This window comes from Physcomitrium patens, chromosome 13, assembly GCF_059467195.1.
Source record: "Physcomitrium patens ecotype Gransden chromosome 13, ASM5946719v1, whole genome shotgun sequence".
Lineage (NCBI taxonomy): Eukaryota > Viridiplantae > Streptophyta > Bryopsida > Funariales > Funariaceae > Physcomitrium > Physcomitrium patens.
The window spans coordinates 1,476,510-1,503,141 of record NC_143422.1 but is presented as its reverse complement, the minus strand read 5'-3'; the positions used below and the strand labels follow the sequence as shown (position 1 = coordinate 1,503,141).

General features: G+C 38.9%; 6 protein-coding genes across 14 annotated transcripts; 3 read left to right on the top strand and 3 right to left on the bottom strand.

Annotated features, from left to right (window-relative positions):
• Nucleotides 1-1,399: 1,399 nt before the first annotated feature.
• Nucleotides 1,400-6,066, bottom strand: LOC112290455 (SNF1-related protein kinase catalytic subunit alpha KIN11). 5 transcript variants are annotated; one of them, XM_090255150.1, is made up of 7 exons: nt 5,828-6,044; nt 3,942-4,829; nt 3,637-3,821; nt 3,045-3,362; nt 2,614-2,799; nt 2,320-2,409; nt 1,400-2,178 (listed from the first exon to the last, which is right to left on the bottom strand). In XM_090255150.1, exons 2-7 carry the CDS (start codon nt 4,174-4,176, stop codon nt 2,086-2,088), a joined length of 1,107 nt encoding a protein of 368 aa, XP_090111276.1. In that variant the 5' UTR covers nt 4,177-4,829; nt 5,828-6,044; the 3' UTR covers nt 1,400-2,085. The 5 variants fall into 5 exon arrangements, with proteins under 5 accessions (XP_090111276.1, XP_024392470.1, XP_024392471.1 ...); XM_024536702.3 differs by having other exon boundaries at nt 3,942-6,066; XM_090255149.1 differs by having other exon boundaries at nt 2,081-2,409; nt 5,828-5,971.
• Nucleotides 6,067-7,490: 1,424 nt separating this feature from the next.
• On the top strand, nt 7,491-8,407 carry LOC112290186 (uncharacterized). Its single transcript, XM_024536220.3, has 3 exons — nt 7,491-7,745; nt 7,941-8,029; nt 8,196-8,407. Exons 1-3 carry the CDS (start codon nt 7,589-7,591, stop codon nt 8,319-8,321), a joined length of 372 nt encoding a protein of 123 aa, XP_024391988.1. The 5' UTR covers nt 7,491-7,588; the 3' UTR covers nt 8,322-8,407.
• Nucleotides 8,408-8,482: 75 nt separating this feature from the next.
• Nucleotides 8,483-9,707, bottom strand: LOC112290187 (uncharacterized). Of its 2 annotated transcripts, none has more exons than XM_024536221.3 (2): nt 9,563-9,707; nt 8,483-9,131 (listed from the first exon to the last, which is right to left on the bottom strand). In XM_024536221.3, exon 2 carries the CDS (start codon nt 9,090-9,092, stop codon nt 8,913-8,915), a length of 180 nt encoding a protein of 59 aa, XP_024391989.1. In that variant the 5' UTR covers nt 9,093-9,131; nt 9,563-9,707; the 3' UTR covers nt 8,483-8,912. The 2 variants fall into 2 exon arrangements, with proteins under 2 accessions (XP_024391989.1, XP_024391990.1); XM_024536222.3 differs by lacking the exon at nt 9,563-9,707 and adding an exon at nt 9,418-9,543.
• A 4,237-nt stretch (nt 9,708-13,944) lies between these two features.
• Nucleotides 13,945-15,531, bottom strand: LOC112290159 (photosystem I reaction center subunit II). The gene is made up of 2 exons (XM_024536157.3): nt 15,280-15,531; nt 13,945-14,859 (listed from the first exon to the last, which is right to left on the bottom strand). Exons 1-2 carry the CDS (start codon nt 15,388-15,390, stop codon nt 14,317-14,319), a joined length of 654 nt encoding a protein of 217 aa, XP_024391925.1. The 5' UTR covers nt 15,391-15,531; the 3' UTR covers nt 13,945-14,316.
• Nucleotides 15,532-17,363: 1,832 nt separating this feature from the next.
• LOC112290506 (putative methionine--tRNA ligase) lies at nt 17,364-23,199 on the top strand. Of its 2 annotated transcripts, none has more exons than XM_024536824.3 (15): nt 17,364-17,552; nt 17,749-17,893; nt 18,084-18,237; nt 18,395-18,550; nt 18,675-18,905; nt 19,258-19,401; nt 19,533-19,623; nt 19,957-20,063; nt 20,171-20,285; nt 20,660-20,847; nt 21,014-21,142; nt 21,330-21,470; nt 21,704-21,815; nt 21,965-22,212; nt 22,454-23,199. In XM_024536824.3, the coding sequence occupies exons 1-15, from the start codon at nt 17,411-17,413 to the stop codon at nt 22,784-22,786; spliced, it is 2,436 nt and encodes an 811-aa protein (XP_024392592.1). In that variant the 5' UTR covers nt 17,364-17,410; the 3' UTR covers nt 22,787-23,199. The 2 variants fall into 2 exon arrangements, with proteins under 2 accessions (XP_024392592.1, XP_090111274.1); XM_090255148.1 differs by having other exon boundaries at nt 17,364-17,658.
• A 163-nt stretch (nt 23,200-23,362) lies between these two features.
• Nucleotides 23,363-26,156, top strand: LOC112290507 (uncharacterized). 3 transcript variants are annotated; one of them, XM_073538026.2, is made up of 4 exons: nt 23,363-23,487; nt 24,732-24,808; nt 25,119-25,203; nt 25,401-26,156. In XM_073538026.2, exons 1-4 carry the CDS (start codon nt 23,485-23,487, stop codon nt 25,824-25,826), a joined length of 591 nt encoding a protein of 196 aa, XP_073394127.1. In that variant the 5' UTR covers nt 23,363-23,484; the 3' UTR covers nt 25,827-26,156. The 3 variants fall into 3 exon arrangements, with proteins under 3 accessions (XP_073394127.1, XP_024392595.1, XP_024392593.1); XM_024536827.3 differs by having other exon boundaries at nt 23,459-23,621; XM_024536825.3 differs by having other exon boundaries at nt 23,474-24,078.
• The last annotated feature ends 476 nt before the right edge of the window (nt 26,157-26,632 follow it).

Sequence of the window (26,632 nt, the reverse complement as noted above, 5' to 3'; positions counted from 1 at the left end):
GATACCAAATCTATATCTCTCAAAGAAGAATTATTTGCTCAAAGAATTTGAATATAAAACAATTACTATTATCTTGTAAATTTTAAAAAAATCAATAATAAAGTCTTATTTTGATCCAAAAATAAATTAATTTTGGTTTTCTTTGCAATTTCCAAAAATAAAGTGGATTATTCATTATCCATGGAGCAGCCCAAGTATGTTCAGATGAGACTACCTAAGATTAATCCTATTCTAATTTATACCCTTTAGTTTCCTTTTCGATTACCCTTCATGATTTTTGCTCCTCTTCTCTCTTCAATGCCTTTTTCTCATGGGCATTTTACCAAGCGAATAACATTTGCTCACAGAGGTATCAGTCCCGGTCTAACATTTCGTGAGAGATACCAGATCCTGAGTGTATTCGATCAGATATTTGAAAAAGTTATATAAACGTGGCCTAAGACGTAAAACATTATATGGTAGCCTAAAAACTAACTTTACAAAATACTGTTGACTAAGAAAGCGTAAAGGTCGAGAAAGATAGATGAGAGCAGACAACAAACAAGTCGAACAGAGCTTTTGTCCAAGGATGTTGCGATGACAAAAGACGCTTTCAGTTGCAGTGCTGGATCTGAAAAGGACTTTGTACCTGATGCAGTAGGGCCCAAAGTTTTTCCAGTCTTGCAAAGTTTTTTAATACCTTCATCAAAACCTCACAAGAATGGACTTCAGACTACACCAGGGCACGAAAACTCAAACTATACATAAAAACTACGCAACTGATCATCGTATGTAAGAAGACTCGATTTAATGACCTGCTTTCCTAACGAAGGTATTTGCAGAGATCAAAGAAACGTACAGCAACAATGTACAGAAACTTACTAACATGAAGATCGACATTCCAACCCCCGCTTTGCACGATGCATATTAAGGGTGAAGCGGAGTTAGCCGCTATTAGAATCTTTAGGCAATTCAAATTTCAGCTGAGTCTCGGGCCGATTCCACAGTGCAGGATGCATTAGTCTAAGGATCACCCTAAGTGCCAACTCCAACTTATTCTGTTGTCAGCTTATACCAGATACCACAATCCACTAAAGATCAAGAGTTAATGTGTGGATTTCACAGATATTTTCTACCAAACGCATTCTTAGTGATCAGATATATATTTTGTTTATCGTCTTAGTTAAATATAAATATCAGAATACTGTTATCCATCTTCAAAAACCGTTAATCGTCTGCTCCACAGCGGAACAGCAGCTTCAGCAGAACGTCTTCAGTCACTCGTAAGGTGAAAAATACCAGATATCACAATCCACAAGTAGCTGTTGTGCCAAGGGTATCACTACGAAACAGAAAAACATGGGGCAAAATATATTGGCAACAATGTTACAATCATTGGACTCGCCACCAAAGCACAGCGTTGATAAGAAAAGGATTAAAAATCCTTGATTGCGGAACAAATTTTATTTTAAGCAATTAAAGCCTAGGTGTAACCACTAAGGCAATTCTGGAAGTCTACTTTGTACTTTCAGATTATGAGCTAAAATTCGTCAATAAAGGAGACTGAAGTAATAGTAACCTCACAGAAATATTAAAAAGAACTAAATACCCTTCAGAAATGAGGCCTGGCTATTCTACAAAATATTATGAAGAAGTGGAATGAATTTTAACACATACGCAACGTTCGGGGGTCTCCACATACCACTGACCCATTCGGGGCCCTCCACATAAAATTATAGAATCTTACAATTTGATCCCCTAAGTGCAAGAGTTAATCACATTGATACCCCACTATTGAATGAACCTCATTTGTATAGCGAAAATTTCAGTAGGGCAGTACCCATATAGAACTATTCTTTAGGGGCTCTAGGTGCTAGACTCCCAACCATCATGTACCACAAATCTAAATTTATACAGTTGAGGTAGAATAACTCCATTACAAAAGTTCCATGGTACCTTCAGATGACAAATTTCACCAAGTATACCCACAGATCAACCTCCAGAAACAATTGCGCATTAAATGACGCCATGAATACAAGAGCACTTGATTTCTTCATCAAACATAAAGCGTGTCTCCTTGCCCCATTGCTACTCAGAATCTGTAGCTCACCAGTTCTTCAGAGTAAGATTACCTTCAAGGTAATGCTCTGGGTTGTGAGATAGGTGACTGTCTAGCAATAGGTAGTAAGTCACCGTTGCCTGCCCCAAGTCACCACGCCATACCCCACAGATATATCATCTGGCCGGGATAAATGCTCCAGCAAGTATTTTCACGAAATCACAGCAAATCTTGAACAGACACCACAAGAGCCAACAATCAACAATAGGTATTGAAGCCACCTTATTATGCTCTCGCCTCTGAAGACAATCTATCAGCCAACCCTTGTCGAAGCCGATTTTCTCAACTAAATTTAAAACATCTTCATCAATCTGCATTGATACATTCAGCTATCAACTATTTCATAACAAGAACAAGCATCTGTCAGCAGTCATTTAGCACAAACTTTCTAATCTCTCTATCATGCTAGGAATTCAAACCTACTTTCATGTACGAAAGTAGCGACAAGTTCATGTGACCTTGAAAAGAAATGTAACTCTTCAAAATAGAGGCCAGCCAAAAGAAGTTACACATACAACTTTCAAACTTTTAATATATTGAGGAGTCTCCAAAGCAAGATAGCGAGGAAGATGCAGCTGAAACCAGGGATGACACCGTATTTCGGGTATGGTGATTCGAGTGAGAGGGTCTGTCTTCAAGATCTTAGTGATCAGATCCCTAGCTTGGAAGGTTAAGTGACTTGGTAGAGTATAAATACCATCCTACAAAATTGACGTGATCAGAGTTTGAACCAATTTTCTTCAAAAAAATAATCACTTGATTGGTTAATAACAGCAAATGATACAAGACTCTATTCAGAAAACAAGCAAGTATGTTTCATAAGCTTTATGTATTTACATCATCAATGATATAACATCGCCAATGCACATACTCTGATGTCTTTGGTGGCAGTTTGCTCGTCTATAGACGTGGTTAACAAGACTAAAAAAGTGTGATACAATCATACCGTGATTTTCTGATATAAACTGGAAATATTCTCATCATCGAACGGCAGGATTCCACACAGCATAGCATATAATATCACACCGCAACTCCAAACGTCAACTTCAGGACCTGCGTAATACTTTCGCTGTATTACTTCTGGAGCAGCATAATTGGGGCTTCCACAACTTGTTTTGAGGAAATGTCCATCGTTCATAACATTACTTAGTCCAAAATCTGCAATCTTAACACTCCGCCTCTTCGCATGCAGCAGCAAGTTTTCAGGTTTCAAGTCCCTATGTACAACCCTGTTCCTATGACAATACTCCACACCTGCTATTAACTACAAGATATTACACAAAAACATTAGTTCAATTGTCAGGAGTAAAATTCTGGTGAAGTACAAGGAACTAGATCACGATTATTATTCAATTTAGACATCGTTCCTGCAGCATGAGGCAAGTTGAAGGTCACATGTTGCAGGACTACAAGTGCTATTCCCAAGATCTTGCAGGAACATATCGTAGGATTAGTTGTTAGTGATACATCTATTTTATGTTATACTTGCTTGGATCTGTTACCAGACTAATTTGATAAATGATAAAAAACCATTGTACCTGCTGAAAAAAATGACGAGCATCATCTTCATGCAAACGGCCATGAAGCACAATGAAATCGAACAGGTCTCCGGATTCAACGTATTCCATAACCACATATATGTCTGAAAAGGTTTCAATAATTTCGTACAAACGTACTACATGTGGATGCGTGACAATCTGCATAATCTTCAGCTCTCGCCTAACTGCAATATGCGATCAGGAAAAGTAAAGCAGATGCAGAATTTTTAGGATCGAAGGTGAGAAAAGTGAGTCAGAATTTAGGGAAAAACAAAAGTCAACACACATTAGTCAAAGAAACAGACCTTTGTCTTCCATATCCTTCATCTTCTCTTTGTTGATAATTTTGATGGCAACTTTCTGGCCAGTAAGAATATGAATTGCAGACTTGACTTTGCTGAAAGCCCCAATCCCCAAGGTTTTCCCTAACCGGTAATTGAATTCTTCGCACAGAGCTGCATTGCTCTGCGGTATCAGAATATGCTCACTTCTGCTACTTTCCCCTGCAGTCATTGTTCCTGCTTGCTTGCTCCCTTCCATGAATTCTGACGAGCATTAGGGTTCCCTTTGCTTTGAAAAGGAGGAAAGTTTGACACCAAGGCCACAAAAAAATTTGTAGCCAATTACCAACGTTCCAACGACATGTATGAAGTCGAGACAAACATTTCTGACAAGGCGATCGAGGAGAAATGTGCCAAAGAAGCCATCACTGTATCTGAATTCATTCGATAGACTAGATTCGGGTTCACAAAGAAACAGGTGGACAACTGTAGCGCCTCTGCTAGTCCATTAAGGTAGAGTCCAAGCCTGAAGATACAGAAGCTCTTTCGTTGATTGACCACCAAGTACAAACGCCATTCCTTTCAAATGAATTTATTTGCATGTAGACGGTGCAGCTGCCATGTCAAATTATGACATCCACCACAAACTTCCATACGGACCCAATTCCTCTACAGCTACTCAGGATCGTGTTGGCGATGCACATCAACCAACCCAAACTCCAGTTCCTGTTCCTTACGAAAATTATCGAAAATGCACCATGATGGAAGAAAAGCTGCAGCAACCATATGATCGTCGAGGATTGACAGCCCGAAGCAAATCTATAACGCCCAAAGGTTACCCTCGAAAGTGAATTAGCTGCATCCAACGACTAATCGACGTCCACTATCCTCATCAGGGCTTCACGCAAAAATCTACAACACTTAATCGTCTCAGTAAAACACGCAAGCCTCATCGTACATGTAATAAAATAGAATATATTCAAAATTCTCGAGAACTCTAAGAAGTTGGGAGAGCGTAATGATACTGCATCATTATGTACAAGGATTTCATTATGCAATGCAACACATCTTACAGCGAATCTTCACCCTCAGCAAAATCTCAGCCGACTTGTGGACTACTCATTACACAAATTGTACCAACTGAGATCAACCATAGCACGAACCTGGTGAAAAATCTAAACTTACAACATGCCAGCCCATACAATGGTTCGCTTGCAATTAAAGAACAGACTGCAAGCTCCCTCACTAAAACAAAATTCAATATTGTTATGCTACATAGCCTAAACCTGATAAACGCCACCTTAGCCGGGACTTCACTCCTTTATAAGTACAAAATATGCAGGTTTTTGGTTGGCCACCTCCACTCTAACGTGTGTGGACTCCACTTACAAATCGCAGTAAAATTCAATTCAAATATATATATATATTTCCGAAGAAAATCCAAAACCAAAAAAATAAATAAATAAATAAAAACGCGACTGTGACTAGTAATGCAGGCAAGTGAAGGTGTCCATCATTGTTCTACAAAAAGACTATACCCATGCGTCACACTACGATTTCTGCTAGATACACCGAAATTATAGAAGACTTGCGATAAAGAATTTCGTAGGCCTTCGCTCGTGTCAACAGGTCACTTAAGCCGCAATGCCCCAGCTTTCGCACGAGACAAGGCTGGGAAATCCCCACACACTGTGTCAAATCTCAGTTTGGCTTTTCTCGCAGAAGTTCAGGTGTGGCGAAGATAATCTACGAAGAACTAAACTAAAGGCAAGGTTCCACGTGCACTCACAGCGGTTCCTCAATGCCATTGAACTCTGAACTCTAGATTCTGAAAAGTTATTCTCTCGTTTTTTCGGCGTGCAGCGTGTCTTTCACACATCAAAACCAAATTAGCTCGAGGAACTCAGTACCTGGCCATTTGGAACACCGGTGAGTCAGGATCACCAGCGCAGGTCACCTAGTCATGTCACGCACATGAAACATGTACGAGCAACGACCCGAACTCATATTAGCAAGAGTTCAACCAACACCACAGAAATCCAGACCAAAACACTAAAACCAGAAAAAACTCCAGCGTTTGCTTGTCAGCTTTAAAGGAGAACTTCTGTGAAATAGACGTATGTTCCCGGCTTCGATTGTGGCGACTTCCAGGAACTCTTATTCCGCACAAATATCTTTTTCGACGGAGAAGGAACGCAGTTGGTGGCGGGGGAAATTGGTGACAGGGAATATCAGAGGATGTACTGTAGCGGGCCTTTACACATGCTTGGAAGGGAATAGAACGAGGCATAGATGCAACAAATAACGAGAGGAGCGAGAGCTTCATGACCGCGTGGGACCAGGCTGCGGCAACGCTTTCTGGAAAAAAGGATGGTCATTGGCTGTTCATAGATCCTCCAGCTGCGGAGATGCGGCAAGGTCGGGCTCCATGGCCCCTTTTACGATAAATCCTTGTGCAGCGATACGTTTGTTGCTTGCACACCTCCCTTGGCCCCGGAACAACATTCGACTGTGCCCCCTCTCCTGTTTTCTAGTCATCACCCTGTCTTCTCTTCCCTTCCCTTCCCTTGCAAGGCACTCACTCAGCTCTTACTTCTCCATTCCGGCGTGCATTGCCGAGCAAACTCGTCAAAAAAACTCGGCAGCGTTGATCACGGTGCTTCTGATCTTTTCTCAGCCCTTGTTCCTGCTTCAAGTTTCGAACAATCTCCGAAAGGCTACGAGAAACTTCGTATTCCAGAACCTCATGGAATCGCTTTCCCGCTGCCCCAAAGAATCTTGAATTTAAAACTACTCTTTACTTTTAAATATACTACAATTTTACTTTTATGATAATGTTTACTTTTACTTTTACTATACTTTTTATTTTATATGTTTTTAGACCTCGAGAAATAAATGAATATCTCGTACATGGCAAAATACCTCAAATTATGTCGGTTGTTTTCTATTTAGTGTATTTTTTATTTTTTTCGAGAATTAAATTGGTAATGCTTCAAGATGAAAATTTTAACATTATCTTAATGAACAGAATTTCTAAACTAGTGAGCATGTTGAGAAAGATAAGTTTTGCTAGATGATGGGACAGAAAAAACACTTTGTAAACATTTTCAATTAAATTGCCAATGTATAATTTTAACCCCCTAATTTCTTTTAGGTTTTGATTTCATTTAATATTGTAATTAAACAGGAAAAAAAAAAAATCTACATAATATTCTATTTGTTTACTCTTATTTACTTTTAAAGAGTATAGCATGATAGAAAATTGTAAGGAAGTGCTAATTTTTAAATTCATCGAATGATTGAATATTCTTTACCAGTTGCAACTAGTCTTTTATAAAATTGAAGATGGTCAAAAAATGTCAAACACACATCCTCTTTGTTGAAAAGACACAAAATCTAACACGAAGAATTTAGAAAATGAGTGGTAGACAAAACTTTGTAGGTAGTTTTTTATAAATTAGAATATATTATTTATTTTGTGAAGGGCATCATTATATATATATATATATAAATATATATTTGCATCAAACTTATTTTTTAATCAAATAAAGTAAAGCTTCAGAAAGTATATAGTCTCCATCTCCCAAAACTCTGATTTGGTTTAGGGTTTTGTTTTTGGTCGAAAGCAAAGCGCACTAACCAAATCGCAGTTTCATGCACTGAAGTCGGCCATGAATCGTCCATCGAAGGGAGCGTCGTCGGGGAAACCAGAGGCCGTTGCCACTGCCGAGAAATCTCGCATACCGGGATGTATTCGCTCGCTCGCTGATTCAACCGTGGCCATTACCGTCCATGCCAAGCCTGGCAGCAAGTTGTCGGCCATCACTGGTGCCGTTTCTGGTTTACCTCCCAATTTGTTTGTTTGTTTGTTTGTTTGTTTGTTTCTGTTTTTTTTTGTCTTTTGTTTTTTGTTCACTCTGAGGTTGATCGAACAAGAGGTGCTTGTCTATGTCGGTCAAATGTGTGCCATAACTTCAGTAAAGTTTTCCTGATAAGTTTATGAGGATTGCTCTTGCTTTCCAGACACGGACGATGGTGCTGTAGGCGTGCAGATTGATGCTCCTGCGCGAGAGGGTGAGGCGAACGCTGCATTATTAGAATATATCGCAGAGGTGACTCTCTTTTTGCAGTTTAGGGCTATCCTCCTTGAAGCGTATTCAAGTCAATTTTCTCATGTCATGCCAAGGATCCTGGCTTTTGATTCGAGTGGTGCTTGACGTCGTTTCATGCTTAGACTGCACCAGCATGATTAAATATCCATGGCTTTGATTTTTGCAGGTCCTGGGTATCAAGAGGAGGCAAGTGTCGTTAGGGTCAGGTTCACGGTCAAGAGAGAAGCTCGTGACTGTGGAAGGACTTACCGTGGACAAAGTTTATGAAGCGATTCGTAGAGCATCTACATGATGTCTTAATGGCAGGTTTTTTCTGTTATGGCGTTGGAAGAGGTGTGTAAAAGGGTCATACTAGTTATGATCGAATTGCTCTGAGTACCCAAGCACATGTTCAATGATACCATTTAACGTGTTAATGATAATTTACTTGATGATAGACAACGATGGGCCAAATTTCGATCAAAGGAAATCATCTCACACATCTGGAGCAATTGATAGAAATCAAGACACTAGCAACAGCAGCATTGCTAGCATTGGAAGTGCACCCCCAAGTTTACGAACACTTAGTTTGAGAACCATCCCGTAACTTGGCTACTGGGAATCCCTAGCCTATTCTAGAAAATTGGAATGCAGCAGAAGAATCTTTTCTAAAAGAATTCTACCAGTTACATCATAACTCCAGTAAGTCGCTAGCGTCTTGCAGTCACAAAAACCCATTGTATTTATTGTTCAAACTCAGCTCAACTGATCCAAATCAGAAATAAAGTCTGGCTTATACTATTCCTGAAACAGATGATGCCCTCTTGCAACTCACTGTACCGAAACGTGGATGTTCCCCGCAGGATACTGAAGAGATCGATTAAGGAGAAATTGAAGAAAGTAATTAGGGTTTGTCCTCGGGCTTGGAATTCGAAGGCTTCCGATACTGCTCCTCAAAATGCTTGGCAATAGCCAAGCCAGTGTTGACAAGGCCAGTGACCTGCGGCACATTGTAATTCTGCGCCACGTAAATACCGACCAAAGCGCCTCCAGCAAAATGGAAAGTGCTCTTAATCAATCCCATCTCGTGAACTGGCCGTGTAATTCAGTTCCCAAAATTCACCTGCACAACAAAATCACAACCCCATGAGACAACCAACATACATGCAACAAATTATGCAACCTTCTTATCTCAAAACATTTTCTCAATTCTATCGCACATCAGAGAATTCCAAATCCACACAATCACTCAGTTCAACCTCTGTACCCTAAAGTCCGATCACCGGACCCTCAAAGCCAAAGAACTTGAACTTCTTCGACAAATCACTAAAATAATACTCCACTCTCGAACACATTCAAACGTCAGCCATTCAAACTCCAACTTAACAAAGGCAACAATAGATAAAAACCACGAGGATGAGTTGCCCGCAAGGTTGAAAACAGCACTACAGTGTTCTGCACGTTGCTTGGGAACGATAGATCATTCCACGAATGCAAACGCGAAAACCAATCCAGCAACAACAACAACAACAAGCAGGAGCATGCATCCATCACCTGCGACCCAACATCCAAAATCCGCTCATCACCAAAACTCTCACTGGATGAATCCAAACTCAGCCCGTCAGAGAACGAATTGCTCGTGAAGTAGACCACCGCTTCGATCTTCGAAATCTAATTACGAATTCGGTGCTTGCGACGCAAGCAAGCAAGTGAGCCATGCGAGCACGATGAGATTAGTGTAAGCAATGCTCGAATCCTTGGCCGCGGTTGAGGGTGGTGACTGGGGCCGGCTTTGGGTTCACGGAGATCGTGAGACCTATAACCGTCATTATTTTATATTTTATTTTATTTCATTTTGTGCATGTTATTGGTGTTTTATTATCGATGATGAAGGCTAAGTGACACCTTGGCAAGCACCAACTCCACGTCACCCACAAGTTGTGAAGCCTCATTTTTTTTTTTTTTTTTTACTATAATTTAGTTTTTTTACTTATATATTTTTAGACATTTATTTCTCTTACATTTGGCACTTAGAAAATATGGTCTATTGTTATTATTTTTTTATTATTATTATTCGTGTTACATTCTTACTTAACTTTTCCCCTTACAAAAACGAGTGTTGTTGTTTAAATCTATGTAAAATAAATAAGATTGAAAGAGGAAGTAAAGAGGTTTAGTTTGGGCTATGCATAAGAGCTCACCATCTAGCTCAAATTATTTTACACCAAGTGGGAATTTGAACTTCTAAAAAAACACTTACATATTAAATAAAAAAAATTTAAAAATAATCATGTTTGCTTAGATTTGAGATCAACATTAAGGTTATATTTGGTATTTCTAGATGGGTATTATAAGGAATATGATTAAACATAATAAATATTGGTAACAGCTTAAACTTTGTTTGTTAGATTTCCATGAAATGGAGTTTTGATTACTATTAGTGATATGTTATATTCTAATAAAAACACACAACTATTGTATAACTATTGCTGGCTCTCATTACTTATTGTATATTGTGTGTATATTCCTATGGTAATTGTAAGAAAATGAATTATATATACATTTAATAAGAATGGACGATCTTTTGAAACAAATTAATGATAAATTTGATAAAATTTGTGATATACACTGGTATCGTTATCTTTTATAAGTACATGTAGAAAATAAAACAGTTTAAATTTTATATACATTTTCTCATTTATAACATATTTTCCTCAAAAGAAAAAAAATACAAAAATGGAAAATATATCTATATATATATATATATATATATGAATAAAAAGAACCTTAGAGAAACAATACAGCTTGATCAAATTCTACACAAATTTCAAAAAGAGTTAAACTTTTCATGCAGATCAAATACTTTTAAACAAACTAAACAAGATTAAATATTGGTTTTTGATTTTAACAAGCTCAGGGAACTAATAGATAGTTTGGCCTAGATAGTACTTTCATATAATAAGAAATGAATAAATAAGAATATATCCTACACAAAATAAATTAATCCTTCAGTTGGATCTAAAGAGTTGAAGTTTTTAAATTTTAGAATAAATAAGAATAAAAATCACATGTTTACTTATAAGAGGATTTATTATCTTGAAATTAAAAAGATAATATTCTTATTTATTTCTGCCGGTGATTTTTGTATTTTTTTAAAATCGATTCTGTACTTTAAATTAATCTAAATTTTGTATAATTTAACTCTTCTGGGTTACAAACACATAAGAATTTAGAATAAATGTTTTTTGAATTGTACGCCATAGTTGTTTTTACATGTCAAATAAATCAACTTCAACTTTAATGTTAAGTCAAATTAATGGACTGTTTTACAATAAATTTAGAGATAAACCTTATATCATCAAATACTTATTAAACAACGAACAAGAATTCCATTGTAACTCTAAACCCAAATTCAAACTAGAGCAAATTGAATATCTAATTAATATGGTAAAAATATCACATGAAAACCACAAAGAATTATTTTACTTTATTTTTTAAAATCTTTGAACTAAAGGTATAATACAATATTTTCCGAGGTATATAGGACACTGTGTAGTTATAGTACTGAAATTAGTATTCACTTAGATTACACTATAAAAGTTAATGCAAAACAGGTTATGTCAAAATTGATCACATTGTCAGTGATTTATAATATTTTATTTTTAATATATTATCATAACATCTGTATATATAATATATTTAATATAGATGTCTGTATTTATGATGTTATTTATGTCATAAATACATTTTATATTATTTAAACGTTAAGCGCATTTTTTATAAGGTTTCAAATATTATAGAAATTAATTGTGTAAATTTAAGACCAGTAGAGTTTCAAGGTAAAAGTAATTCTAAGGCAAAGTATATAATATTCTAAAATACATGACTTTAAATATGAATGTAGCATTTATCTTCTTTGGGATAATATCCATTTTTTTTCATTTATTATTGTGGTAATGTTAGTTATTTCGAAGTTTAGAAATTATTTTCTATGCTCAAGCATGCAATGCATTAGAAATCTAAATATTTCTAAACAAAACACATATGCATTGCAAAATGTTAGTTAATGAGTACAATAAAATTTCTTAAATAACTTTTAATTTGAGACATGTTTTAACATTTTAGATATTATAATTATCTAAAATTGCCTCTGTAAAAAATTATGATATTATAACATAAAGTTAGTAAAGGTATAATAAAACTATTATTTTTATTTTTTTCATTTACAATTTAAATAGAAATCATTGAAATAAATATTAATAAAGGTAAAATTAAAAATAAAATATCAAAATTAGAAATAAATAAAACATTACTATATTTTATTCAAACTTATACTTACAAAAATATTTAGGATTCTTCAAATAATTAATTTAAAAGTGAAAGAAAAAAATAGAGTATTACAAACATTCTTGGATTTTATAAAACTTGGAGAAAAGTATGGAAATAATATCAAACTTAGAATGTATATCTCAAAATATATAAAAGCTTATCAAAATCATCTTTTAATGTCAAATATAAATTGATCGTAAGATGTTGCCGATAACCAAGCATATCTAAAATGAAATAAAATAAATCAAATGTCAAGCAAATCCACGATTAAGAAAAAAGATGCCCAAAAATTTGGGATCGTGATCCTAAAACACATACTAATCTCGAATTAAATTATTTCAAACTAAAAAAATACATGCTTGGCAAAATCTTCTGCATCATGCAACACAACCCTTACAAGAATACCGACACAAAACGAATCACTTCAGGAATTTGTCAAGTCATCAGGTTAATCACTACGCTTGAATTTAAAGACCCGTATAATATTCCCTAAAATCTACATCAAAACAAAAACACTAAACAAGAATTACAATCGTGAATTTCCTTGTTTTTGTTTTTGTTTTTTGTTTTTTTTTTTTTTTTGCTTCTGATGAAAAAAATAACCTCCAGAACTTAATGCCAAAACTGTCACTTTTGAGGAGGATGTGATGTCAGACACCATGAGCTTTTTGCTGCCAGGAAAATCAATGAACGTTTTTTCTCACTTTTTATGTTCGGTGCCGATCGCGAGCTGCAAAGTTCCACCAGATATGTTTCAATCGACTTGTGGGTGTGTTAGAAACCTTCTAGAAAGCAGATGAAAAATGACTTAACTGGAGCATATTCCAAGGCATTGCAAGGATCGTTGGCGCGATGGGGGAGTTCCATCGATCCACCACAACCAGTAGAGACAGAAAGAATGCGCACTTTTGATGGTCTTTTGGCGGATTTTGGCGGATATCGAGTTTGAAAGCTGTTCTATTCTGTTCAGCTCAACGCTAAATCTAGTTAATTTTTATCGGGTGGGGGTTCGTGAGGGAAATGTTGCCGTCTAGAATCCGCTTGATTCACCTTGGTATTGCACTCCTTGCTTGGCTGGCGCAGTGCTTGCTCCTCTCTTCGAGTATATCAAGACACACCAGATTTGTAACTACTTATGATCGATTGTAAAAAGAAACAAATCCCGAGGTTTAGTGAAAGGTGTCTATTCGACTCTTGCACTCTTCTGATAGGTTCATGGGATAAGTATCGATTTGTTCATGTGTGTAGGTGTGACGGTGCAAATGAAAAGTGCCAGCTGGTGCTTCCGTTTCTTTCAGTTGGTAAAGTAGTGTTGATGAGAAGGGACTTTATGTAACCCACAAACCCCACTGCGATGGGGTTTTAGATTTCACACTACTTAGCTTTAGAAGTTTGTGACGGCGAGACATCAGAAACAGTCGCCATTATCAAGACTGCTCATAGCTTTTCTCAGTCATGCGAAAATTTTATGCCGAAATTCCTTCGGAGTAAAAGACATGCCGGTGCTGGACAGACAGTAGTTTATTCGCAACACTCGACTAAAGAATAAGGCCGCTTTAAGTAGAACAACAGCATCTCAAATATTTCAAACAGAAAGCCAAGAGTGATAGCGAGGAAATTTGAGAGTGTTTACATTTTCTACATCTCGGGTCTTCTCGGCATTGAAAGGGATTTCGATTTCGACATTCGTCTGAAGTAGCTTTTAGTAGCTATTCTTGTCACCTAATCAAGATGAGGAAGCTAGACAGTTAACACTAGCTTTTCGTGCACCTGACTCTAAACCTGGTAGATCATACATTCTCATGTGGTGAGCTGCTCTCACAAGATATACAAGAACAACTCTACCAAAGTCGTTTTACATGTCGGAATAAACACCAACCGCAAACCTCTCAAAAACCACGAGATGTGCTGAACAACCTCTCGTGGTGTATGAAACTACTTTACATTCATTAACTTGCAGTGCGAAGGAAACCCTGCGTCTACAAATCGTAGGCTTGCTTGTGGGCAAACTTGAGCTCTGCAGGGTTAGCATTCTTTCCAATGCTCCTGTTGTTCACTCCGACGGGTGATCTTCCAGCGTTCACCTTCTCTGGGTAGACTCCGTCCTTGGGGTGGAGGTACTGCACCTCGCCATTGGGGAAAACACGGTAGAATTGGTACTGAATTTTGAACTTAGTCCTCAGCCTGGCGCCGAGTGCAAGACACTGCTCCTTCCTGGCCAGCTTAAGTAAGTTGGGTCCGGACCTCATGATCGCAGCGCCACCGGTGGGCATTTCGAAGATCTGCTCCTTGGGAGATTCCCAGGTGATGACGTAAAACTCTTCGACTTGGGCCTTGCGCAGTAGACCACCCGTGCTCCCACCGAAAATCGGTGCAGGGGTGTCGGCGTTCAGGGTTGGAGGAGTGAAGCCTTTCGGGGCCTCTTTCGCATCGGGTTTGCGATCAGCGACGCCATCAGGGACAGCTCCAGCTTGAGCCATCGTCACACGGCCACCATTGCAAACGGATGCCAGCTTCTGTCCCTGATGTTCCAGGAATACAAAGAGTTAGTTCTCGCAAATAATTCAAAAAGAAAAAAGAAAAAAGAAAAAGAGAAGACAATGGAATAACGAATCAACGCCCAAACTAAAATCTAGAGATATACTATCACGGCCGTTAAATACTCCAAGAGCATAGACACACTATCCAATACGTATAAACATATGAATCCCATAATCACAGAAGGACCAATTACGGATTGCGACGAACAGCACCATCCGCAGTAAAAGTCCAAGTCCTCGCAACGAGACAAACTACACCATCTGCAGCTAACCCACATCGGCATCGCTCAGCAATCCAAGAGTGACACTAGAAAACTCGACCTGAACGACGACAGCACAACGTCTGCGAAAACGTGCGAACGGACTCGCACAAAAACACACACGACACTATCGAAGACGTACCTGGAAGCCAGAGATCGCCAAGGAAGCGGCAGCGCGGGGCCGGGACACTGCGACGGAGGACGGCGAAGCAATCGCCACGGTAGTGATCGCGGTGGAAGCGATTGCGGCCATGACTGCAGGACCTGGAACTCTACACCGCCAACAACGAGTGTGAAACACAGACACAAACACTCACACCCACGAACTACCCCAGATGCGAACTCAATGCAGCCGCAGTGCAAGTTATGAGAATGTTCCTTGTGGATCGATCCTGATGCAGCGGTTGAGTTGAGAATCAGAGCGGCGTAGTAGTAGTAGTGGTAGCAGTGCGATTTCGGGCACGGTTGATTGAGCGTGATGAGTCTCGCGGGGATAGATAGGATCGCGGGGATAGGATAGCTGTGGATAAGGAACACCGCTTTTCATGTCCCCCCCACTTTTCATGTCCTCTTTCGTCAACTGACGTCCGCTTTTCAGGCGACGATGGATGGATGAGCCACGAGGGAAAAAAGTGACGATTAACTTTTACTTTCTACTCTTCAAATTCATATATATATATATTTCATTTTTACTTTTCCTTTTTCATTTTCTCAGAATATTTGGAATTTTCACAAAATAAAATAAGAAAAATCAAAATCAATGTTGGTGTTTGTGTTCAATATGTAAATATTTTGTTAAGAAAAAGTGTTCTTAGAGCAGTGTGATATTCCTTTACTCTTAAATTAAACTGAGTGTTGATTTTATCATTTAATGGGGTTTTTTGAGATAGTGATTTGATATAATCAGTGCTTATTTGTAAATTAAAGAACTTAAATTTCTGGGTATTTTGGAGCTTGACACGAACACTTTTAAATCTAATGAAATCAAGAAGTCTGAAATTTTTTAGTGCAAAGCTTTAATGGCTAGTTGTACATAAATTTTAAATTTGCGCCTTGAATTACTACAAAATTTACTTATAAGGAAAATTGAAGGAAGATAATTAAAAAGGAATTGAATGTGAAAGAGCAACAACATACAACAGTTGGAAGCTACAACATTTGAAGGGTATTATGTACTCAAAAAAAATAGGAGAAAGCAAGAATGATGCATGTTGCATTACTCTTGAGTTAATTTACAGAGAAAGATTATTGTTGATTTGTAATTACTTTGAACTCTAACAAGAAGAATACGATATAGATTTAATCAAAAAATTAAAAAATTAAAATGTTACTGTTGAATGTTCTAATGACCTAATTTGCAAGAAGGGATGAAATTAATATATATATATATATATATATAAGAGTTTGTTTGTTTTTTCTTGAGATTATAAACAAAGTATTAGAATGTATAGAAATATGAATATATATATATATATATATATCAAAATTGAAATACAAAACTTTAATAGATTCAAAACTATTTTTTGTGATGTTATTAAATACAAGCGTCTGCTAGTTTTTATATGTATAAACATATTCAGGTTCTGCATTGAACTTGAGAAAAAATAATAATTTAGAATTAACAGCGTTGTACCTGGTGGAAGAGTTTAGAATGGTGATTTTTTCAATCCAAATTCAAAAGTCAAAAATAAAATAAAATAAAATAAAACATGTGTTTTTCATCTAAATATGAAATGAATAAATAAAAAAAAATCATATGTATTATGCTGAAACACTATCAAGGTATAAAAACCAAAGAATACAACTTAAAGAATTTAATATAAGTTAAAACCTCACAAATGTTCAAGGGCAAAATTTAGTCTAGTTAGTTCAGATAAAGAATTAGAGAAAGATCATTGATACTTTTTTTAAACGAAACCCATGCCGGCGAAATCTTAGAGGGAGGACATCGGTATATTTATTTTTAACATTAATAATGATGTTTATTTTTTCAAATTCAAAAGAATAGTTAAGCCCAACAACGGAGCCCATGTTTGATGCTTGGAATTATGTAATTTCTAACATTTACTTTAACGAACCCGATCGCTTTAAAGTAAAACGCATACCACGACGGGGAACAAGGTCCTCACTGTTGGACTCAAAAACCCTAACCCTAGAGTTCATTGGAAACCCCTTTGCCTTCTTCGTTATACTTCGTCACGTCAAGAGCATTACATCGATTCGAGCCCTGTCTTGGAGGCAGCCTTTCTAGTGTCGAGGAGGAGCGTGGAAGCATGGCCAACCAGGGGGACTGCTTCCATGCGGTGCGTGAGCATCGTCCTGCGAGGGCTCCCATTCCCGGCAAGCGCAATATTATGGTCACGAGCGCGCTGCCTTACGTCAACAATGTGCCGCACCTGGGCAACATAATCGGATGTAGGTGGTTCAGTTGTGGATTCCATTCCTGACGGAGCTTGTGCTGCAATCTCCCCTTCCGTTGCCGTGTTTTGATGTGTTCGGCCTGGGCCGAAAGTTCCTGGAGGTAATTTTGAGGGGTGTGGATTAGACCGGTGAGTTGTAAGTTGCTGAGCTTGTATTTGGTCGGTTGAGGTGAAGATTTGCGCAATTGCAGGTGTTTTGAGTGCTGATGTTTACGCTCGTTACTGCCGGAGGCGGGGCTACAATGTTATCTACATGTGTGGGACTGACGAGTACGGGACTGCTACTGAGACTAGGGCTATGGAAGAGGGCCTCACTCCTCGGGAGATTTGTGACAAGTACGTCAAATTCTGTATCAATTAAGTGCTTTGATTCTGATCTTCGAATTGTAACTCGAGCTGAGTTGCGAGTTGTTTGTGCTTCTTTTAATCGATTTATTCCCTTCAGTCTTTCCTTTGCAGAACTGTGTATACAGGAACTTGATAGTTTCCAGGGTTTCTTAGCTGAGTCCGTGTTCTCTTGTCGTAGATACCACGCTATCCACCGAGACATTTACGAGTGGTTCGATATCGACTTTGATAAGTTCGGACGAACATCCACACCTCAGCAGACTGAAATTGCACAGGCTATCTTCATGTCCTTGTACGAGAAGAAAAGGCTGAATGAGAATACAATGATTCAGGTGAGTTTATGCGGCTTTTCAATTTGGCATGAATTCAACTGAGAATCCTGTACTACGTTGGCGAAGGCAGCAATCGTTCTGTAGGTATTGATGGACGTGGTGAATTCTGTACGGTTTCAATGCGTCATTCACATGTACTGCCTTCGAATTTATGCAGCCTTATTGCACAACTTGCAACCGATTTTTGGCGGACAGGTTGGTGGAGGGTACATGTCCAACACCTGGTTGTGGTTACGAGGATGCTCGTGGGGATCAATGCGACTTGTGCGGGAAGCTCCTCAATGCAGATGACCTGATCAATCCTAGGTGCAAGGTGAGGTTCTCACAAGACTTGTGCCTTAGAGCCGTTATGCCATTGAGCTATATTCGCTGATTTTAGGATCGTTCTAATGCCGTGCTTAGAGATTGTAAGCGCCTGATGTATATTTCAATGGCAGGTTTGTGGCAACACTCCAGAGAAGCGTCCGACGGACCATCTATTTTTAGATCTTCCTGGCCTCAATGATCAGCTGCAGTCGTATATCAACAATACTTCGAAACGAGGAGGCTGGAGTTCCAATTCCATCCAACAAACCAACGCTTGGATTCGTGATGGACTGAAAGAGCGGTGTATTACTCGTGATCTTAAGTGGGGTGTCCCAGTTCCGCTGGAAAAGTACAAGCATAAGGTGCTCTATCATAATCCATAACCATGAGGCACAGATTCTAGCCGCCTTTCCTACTTTGGCATTAATCATCATTGTGCCTGAAGGTGGTTTCATGAAATCAACTATTTTTCGTTTTTGAATAAGATGATACTTCTTTCAACAAGCACTAGTTTCACTGCCTTTTTGACTCGGACTTATGAATACAGTTTTACGTTCATGTATTAGAGGCACTCCTGAAGTTGGAGTGGTTAACAGGTTACGCTACAGGAACAAATGAGCATTATTACGAAAGACTTGCCCCTCGCCTCTCATTGTTAGTTGTGACGTATGGTAGATTCATTTCCCTGATTTTGATTGTGTGCGGAACTTTCAGGTATTTTACGTGTGGTTTGATGCTCCGATTGGTTACATCTCGATCACGGCCAATTACAGTCCTGAATGGGAGAAATGGTGGAAATCCCCTGAAGACGTCGAACTAGTACAGTTTATGGGAAAAGACAATGTTCCATTCCATACGGTAAAGCACACAACATGCATCATCTCTCGGTTGCCAATTTTCAGTAGGGTCAACTTATCATGTTCGCCGACCGTTGTCTAAGATGATCTTGAATAGGTTGGAGTATTAATGAATGAGCTTACTTTTGTCAGGTTATCTTTCCCTCGACACTTTTGGGTACGGAGGAACCGTGGACGCTGATGAAGACTATCAGTGTCACTGAATATCTAAACTACGAGTCAGGTCTGAATTCTTGTTTGAATTTTCGCATATTTGTACATCTGAGTGTTCACATTTCTAGTGTGTTACCCATAGAGTTAGCATTGTAATCATTATGTTTTATACATAGTCTATTTCTTTGTTAGTTTGTAGGCGAAGCCTGATCTATGGTGTCTGTATATGGTGGTTTTAGTTTTTTGCACTACCTGTCTTGGGTTAATTTTATATCTGATATTGGCCTTAGTGTGTGGTGGCTGATGGAAATATCAGATATGAATCACGTATTTTGCTTATGGTGTTATTTGGGTAGTAATTGCTTGTCTTTGTAATTCATATATGGATTTTCCTGTTCTGCAGGCAAGTTCTCTAAAAGTCGAGGGGTTGGTGTGTTTGGCAATGATGTTAAAAGTACTAACATACCTGTCGAAGTCTGGAGATATTACCTTCTTACAAACCGGCCAGAGGTTTTTCCCTCCTTACTGTCCTACACAGCATCGTGTTTAACCCTTGAAAGCTTCTCAAATATTTTTGCTTGTTTCTGCTGCTTATTGCCTCAAGTGTACTTTCGCAGGTTTCTGACACACTATTTACATGGGTGGATTTACAAGCCAAACAAAATAACGAATTGCTGAAGAACTTAGGCAATTTCGTTCATCGGACGCTATCTTTCTTAGCGAAGCCATTAGGTACAAGTACCTGATTTTTCGGTAATGCATGAATGTTGCATTTACGTGTTTATGTAGATCTATGTCATTCATTGCTAATTGTTTTAAAGTTTGCCAGCTTCCTAGTTTTCGATAATCCCAAGCCTCAAGCAAGATCGGTGGTGCTTTTCTGGGTTAAGGTGTTTTTCTAGGGGGTCAGTCACTCTGATTAATTTCTCGTTGCAGCCCTACTGGCCTAGAAGTCCGACAATATGTGAACGGTTGTGCATATGTTGCACTGAACTTACTTTAACCACGCCTTTCTTTTGATACCTTATACTGCTAGGTGGAAAACAACCTTCTATTTCTCGACTTTCCTCTACAGCAAAATCATTTGGAATTGGATTTGAGTGCAGGGGAAGGAGGCTTTGGGAAGGTTGTTCCAGAAGTTGGCAATCCAGAGGAGCATGAACTAACCAGAAATCTTGCCATTAAGGTCAAGAGCACAGTAGATGAATATATTAAAAGCATGGAAGCTGTGAAGTTGAAGGGTGGTCTGAAGGCCGCTATGCAAGTATCCAGTCTTGGCAACCAGTATCTGCAGGCATGTTGCTTTGATTATAATATCGTTTCAGTGCTTCAAGATGAATTTTGATGGTGAAACTGAAGTTTATTCCTCTTTTCTTTAGTGAGTGTTTTGTACACAACGAGGTTTCCTCAGTGTGGTATAACAAATTGTTCTGACTTCTTGCGTCGTTAATTGAGAACAGGATAGTCAATTCTGGAAGCTATACAAGGAGGACAAGCCCTCGTGTGCAATAGTGCTAAAGACTTCAGTCGGTTTGGTACATCTGTTGGCAACACTCCTCGAGCCTTTTATGCCATCATTTTCTCACAAGGTATGCTTGTAGTAAATGAGGGCTTTTCTCGTTCCTTTCAGGTGGCTGTTAGAGTATGTAGACAGCTGCTGGGTAACCAAACTTTTCTGTATCGAGATGTGGGTATTGAGTACGTTAGTATGTGTTAGTTCTTTTGTGAACGTACTTGCACAATTCTTAAGACTAAACTGCGGTTTTACCTTATCAGGTACTTGCGCAACTAAATCTTCCTGTATCAACATTGTCTCTCGTGGAAGAGAACGATGAACTGGAACGAGCTTATAAGCCTTGGATGCTGGTCCAATCAGGTCACTCCATCGGCAGTCCTGAGCCTATTTTTGCTGAAATGGTACTTCTTGCCCTCCCGTCATGTTTGTGCGCAGCTGTCAAATCCTGACTATGGTTAAGATACAGTGCTTCAAACTTCTGTACTTTGCATTCTGTATCCTAAAGTACCGTACCTTAGGTTGGTGCGTATTCTTTAAGTAAAAGTGTGAAGCCTTCATTCGTGGTTGTGTTTCTTAGGGATTGTTTAAAGCCAGTAGCGAAGTTCACTAAAGCTTGAATTTTCTGTAATTGCAGAAAGACGACGAAATGGAAGGCTACAGACAAAAGTTTGCTGGCAGCCAGGCCGACCGAGCGGCAGCTTTGCAGTCTGCAACTGAGGCTCTGTCTGTGTCGAATTCATCTACAGGTAGGCTAGTGTTTTCAACGAGGAATGATGTCGAACCTCCCGACCTATTGGTTGTCGATTACGTAACCTTGAGATGCTGGCTATTTGTGTTGAATCTTGTTCTCTTATGGAACACTTATTTTCCGCCTGTGTTGGGGGTGTTGTGTCAGTTGCACCAGAGAAAAACACCAAGGGAAAGAAAGGTGGAAATGCTGCAACGGGAAAGAAGATTCCGGCTGTTGCAAAGGATCTGCCTCTGGATGTTTCAAGGCTTGATATACGGGTTGGTCTTATTACGGACGTGAAAAAACATCCAGATGCTGACTCTCTCTATGTGGAGCAGATTGATGTAGGAGAGTCTACTCCTAGGACGGTCGTCAGTGGACTTGTGAAGTTCATCCCTATTGAGCAGATGCAGGTACGTATTTTACCTTCTAGACTACGTTATCAAGATTATTTACATCTGCCTGATGTTCATGTGGGAGGTTGATTTTAGTATATTGGTTGATTTGTGTTATTGCTACTCAATGTGGTTTTTTTGTTTCGTCCTTCGAAGTTTTGTGGTTCAAAGCATGTAGTTGCTAGCTACTGTGGCTGTACGTCTTAAAAAGGTATTGCGTGCTTGCCTATGAATAATATGGTGGGTAATGTTTTTACAGAATCGGAAAGTGTGTGTGCTTTGTAACTTGAAGCCAGCAGCTATGAGAGGAATCAAGTCTCAAGCAATGGTTTTGGCTGCTTCAAACGCTGACCATACTGTGGTTGAGCTCGTTACCCCTCCTGAAGGCGCTGCTGTGGGCGAGAGGGTAACATTCCCTGGTTATACTGGCGAACCAGACGATGTTCTTAACCCCAAGAAAAAGATATGGGAGAGTGTGCAACCTGACCTTCACACCGGAAGTGATCTAGTTGCTCAGTATAAAGATGTACCTTTCACCACATCTTCTGGAATCTGTAGAGTCCAAACTATTGCTAACGGCGGGATCAAGTAGTTTGACGAGGTGCCTCCCCAGTGCACCTCATTGAAGTGTCCCTCCTAGCAACGGATACAATTTATTGGTTCTAATTTTGCAGTGAACTGGCCCTGTGCTCAAGTTTTTCAACCGTCGTCTAGATTGTGAAAGAATGTATAATAGCGTCTTTTGAGTTGGGTATTCAAAATCACGCTGCCAAATTATGGCCGTTGAAGGTACTTTCAAAAGGGATTTAATTGCAATGAGCCTTAAATCGTAAAATAAAACGTGCGAGGTACTCTAGAAGGTGACACATCTAGAGAGCGACAAACAGATATTTATTCCAGAATTGTTTCAGTGAGGTATTTAGTGGCTATTTTACGATGTCTATTTAGAAAAGCTACGGAATCTGTTTGAAGACCCTAAATCAAAGCTTGAAATTTTCCTGATTCTGTACTGGTTTCGTATCGTCCTTCTAAATCTCCGGTGTTACTCGAGATCGACAAAATGATTGTCTAAAAATGTAAGTTTGTTTTAATACAAGGTACAGAGGACAATCCACGATCTCAAGAGAACGGCCGAGCATAAATTAGACAAGACGCTCCTGCATATTTTACTCAACTATCAGAGCTCATTACTAGAAGCATGCTACAGCCATATACTTCTGACATATAATCACAGAATAAACTTATTTCTACAGTGATGCGTTTTTGTTTGTTTCCTCACTTGAATTTCCCATGGTAATAGCTCCATCTAAACTACGTGTATTTCAGAATTAGAGAACTGTATGGACATTCAGCAGGCAAAATGTTCATTCTAGTGCTTCCAGTGTATTCTAAAACTGTTTCACAATCCGATGCTTCGAGGGTCCAAGGTACTGTACACGACAGGCACTGGCGGAGTGCAACTTTCAGCCTGCTCCGTGTTTTCGCCGTTCTCTGCCTTTGTTTTGGCGTTCAGCTAATTTCACGTCTTCACTACCTACCGAACTGGTAGTCAAATACTTCGTTTCACAAAGTTATTTCTCTGCGCCTCGCTAGCCAGTTTTTCCTTCGTAAATTTGGGCTTTCTGTTCCCGGGTGATGTATTTCGGTTTAGATTGAGTGTGCTTTGTGGCATTTGTGGTCGTAGGAGTAGGGTTTGTGAGCTCTCGGGCGTTAGTGCTTGGAGTTTTGGCGCGAGTGATGAGGAGTGAGGGTAGAAGTTGAACGAAAAACAAAAAAACAAAAAAAACAAAAAAAAACAGGAAATTCTGGTGTTGGAAATTGAGAACCATGCAGCAAATGGCGGCGTATACGGGGACGTCTATTACCACGGAGCTAATCCAGAAGGTCTGTCGTATGTTTGGTTTTCTTCATTGTAAGAGATCTCAAGTTTTTTGGGGTGTTTTTGGAAAACATTTAATTGTGCAGGAATGTGAAGCGATCACTTAGGGTTCGGTGTTAATTTGGAACTGTCATTATATGAGAATACATCGGGCGCACTCGTGTTGAATGTAAGATTGTTGGTCAATGTTGTATCGAATGGGCACTCATAAATACATAATACCAGTGTTGAAATCCGGTGATGCGGTTCTACGGGAACTAAAGGCTTTGAAAGTAAAGCTAAGATCTCTAGTTGCATTGGTGGTTAGTCTCCCTGTTCACTCATATTGCCCCGCATTCATCCCTATGCGCGTGAGGTGGGAAACATGTGGCATTGTGAGATATTTGTTGATTAAAAGCTAGAAACAGAGGGTTTAGGATTTTGGAGGTTTTGGTTTTACTTAGATCTACCCACAATGTATCGCTATCTTTTAAACATACCATGGGTTTTGGCGAACAGTTGAAGATATGAGGGCTACATACTTGTCCCATCGTGAGTAACCAGTCGGTATCAGCAGCGGTCTACTCTATCTTTTTTATTTTTCTGAAAAGAAGCACCTTGTAGGACACAATCCCCCACTTTGACCTTTTTCTGATTGTGTGTCTTAATTGACGTGCAGTATCTGGACGAGAACAAGCAGCTTATCCTCGCGATTCTTGACAATCAAAACCTTGGAAAGCTGAACGAATGCGCTATGTACGCTTCTAACTTCCAATCATATTTTTCGTTAGTACAATAGTAGCAAATTTGAGCTGAACTACCAGGAAAGGAGGGAACCGTGCTTATCGTTTGGTGAATTTCTTGTAGATTGATGACTTTCATTCTGTTGATTGTTTGAGACAAACTTGAATTCCAGCTTTCCTGGAGCCCGTGACCATGGTTGGTCATGCGGCATATGCGGCATTGTTGATATATGTCTTCATGTCTCATGTCTGCGAAGAGTGTAGAATATCTGCTGTTTAGTGGTGGAGCTGGAGCAGCAATTCTTACAACGGTCTGTATGCAGGTATCAAGCAAAGTTGCAGCAGAATCTTATGTACCTCGCAGCCATTGCGGATGCACAACCTCAAGTGAGCCAAAACTCAACTCAGGTGCCTAGTCTGACCCCACTGACCCCACTTAGGTGATTAGAATTTTTCACCAAGTGCATGTCTGAGTTTCTCTGGGGGACCATGCATGCATTACACAATGTTGGTGCACCAAAACAACCTTCAAGTTGTCGACGTACTTTTTTCAAATTCTCTTTTTAAGTCTCATGATCATCAATCAATATAATCTGCGTTGGCAGGTCTCATCAGGACAATCTATGCAGCCCTCTCAGCAATATATTCAACAGCAGCAGCAGCAGCAGATGATGATGATGAATCAGCGAAACTCAATCCCACAATACATGCAACAAAGCCAACAGGGGTCACCAAACGCACCATCACCGCAGCAGCAGTCCTACCACAGCCAGCAGCCGCAAGGTATGGTTCCCCAGAGAAACTCAGACATGCACTTGGTGAAAAACTCTACAGGAGGCAACGGTAATCAGACAGGAGGTAGTGTATCCGAGTATGGAAAGCCTGAGGAATCCCGGGAGGGGACCCCAACAAGCTTAAGCACAAGAAACGATGGTCCACAGGCGGGGGCTTCTCCGTTGGGACAAGCGAGAGAAGGCAATGGAGCTGCTGGAGAGGACTCTGAGGCTTCTTACTTGAAAAGCTCCGACTAAGCATTGCAACCAGTTTATTGCTTTACCAGGACGTTTTTCTCGCATACCCTTTTAAAAATCTCGGTAGCAGTATTACTCAAACATTTGAAGTCAGATTGATATGGTTTTGGGATGCGGTACCATCTGCTTATGCACGAACATTTCAGGTTTGAGCTCTGATACAAGTGACCCTTCCAAAATTCTGTGCAAAAAACTCCACATTTTGAAGCTTATTTTTTGTAGAACACAGATACATTTTGTAGTCTTTTATTTTTATTTTTATTGCTATTGTTATGGGTAGATATGTAATTGGTGGTGTTTTCAAACTTGATTATGAATCTTTTCAATGTTCGTTGTTGTCATGTATCAATCAATGTATTGCAAATATTTGATATTCTTTAATTAACATTTTGTATTTGTATGAATGTATTTGAAATGGAGGTTGTTTCTAAGTTTTAAACTTATATCCCTTAATTAGTATTTCTTGCATGGTTAATAAAAATTTCATCCATTAAAGTAATAAAGAAAGCTAGGTACATTTGTATTAATAGGCATTGTGTTTTTGTCATTTAATCATTTTCAAATAGCCAAGCCAAGGGAAGGAGAGTGTAGAACATGGTAGCAATTATGCAATATGACAAAGCTATGTTGGTTATTAGAATTGGAAACTATTAAATGAATACCCTTTCTTTTATTGCAGAGACATCCTTCATGCTATTCACCTCCACATATGCATTTCTACAAAAAATAACCAATTATGATTTCAAACCGTGATTCTTGTTGTATTCATTAATCCAATACCAAAATTTGATATATCTTTATTTATT

Bases quoted from the DNA above. Each gene is read 5' to 3' on its own strand.
- LOC112290455 (XM_090255149.1), bottom strand. From the start codon at position 4,176: ATGGAAGGGAGCAAGCAAGCAGGAACAATGACTGCAGGGGAAAGTAGC. The intron at 2,800-3,044 runs GTATGATTGTAT...TCAATTTTGTAG, and splicing joins GTTTATATCAGAAAATCACG to GATGGTATTTATACTCTACC. The intron at 2,410-2,613 runs GTATGTGTAACT...GTATCAATGCAG, and splicing joins ATATTAAAAGTTTGAAAGTT to ATTGATGAAGATGTTTTAAA.
- LOC112290186 (XM_024536220.3), top strand. From the start codon at position 7,589: ATGAATCGTCCATCGAAGGGAGCGTCGTCGGGGAAACCAGAGGCCGTT. The intron at 7,746-7,940 runs GTGCCGTTTCTG...CTTGCTTTCCAG, and splicing joins CAAGTTGTCGGCCATCACTG to ACACGGACGATGGTGCTGTA. The intron at 8,030-8,195 runs GTGACTCTCTTT...TGATTTTTGCAG, and splicing joins TATTAGAATATATCGCAGAG to GTCCTGGGTATCAAGAGGAG.
- LOC112290187 (XM_024536221.3), bottom strand. From the start codon at position 9,092: ATGGGATTGATTAAGAGCACTTTCCATTTTGCTGGAGGCGCTTTGGTC.
- LOC112290159 (XM_024536157.3), bottom strand. From the start codon at position 15,390: ATGGCCGCAATCGCTTCCACCGCGATCACTACCGTGGCGATTGCTTCG. The intron at 14,860-15,279 runs GTACGTCTTCGA...CTGGAACATCAG, and splicing joins TGGCGATCTCTGGCTTCCAG to GGACAGAAGCTGGCATCCGT.
- LOC112290506 (XM_024536824.3), top strand. From the start codon at position 17,411: ATGGCCAACCAGGGGGACTGCTTCCATGCGGTGCGTGAGCATCGTCCT. The intron at 18,238-18,394 runs GTGAGTTTATGC...GAATTTATGCAG, and splicing joins ATGAGAATACAATGATTCAG to CCTTATTGCACAACTTGCAA. The intron at 20,064-20,170 runs GTTTTTCCCTCC...GTACTTTCGCAG, and splicing joins TTCTTACAAACCGGCCAGAG to GTTTCTGACACACTATTTAC.
- LOC112290507 (XM_024536825.3), top strand. From the start codon at position 24,022: ATGCAGCAAATGGCGGCGTATACGGGGACGTCTATTACCACGGAGCTA. The intron at 24,809-25,118 runs GTACGCTTCTAA...GTCTGTATGCAG, and splicing joins AAGCTGAACGAATGCGCTAT to GTATCAAGCAAAGTTGCAGC. The intron at 25,204-25,400 runs GTGCCTAGTCTG...CTGCGTTGGCAG, and splicing joins TGAGCCAAAACTCAACTCAG to GTCTCATCAGGACAATCTAT.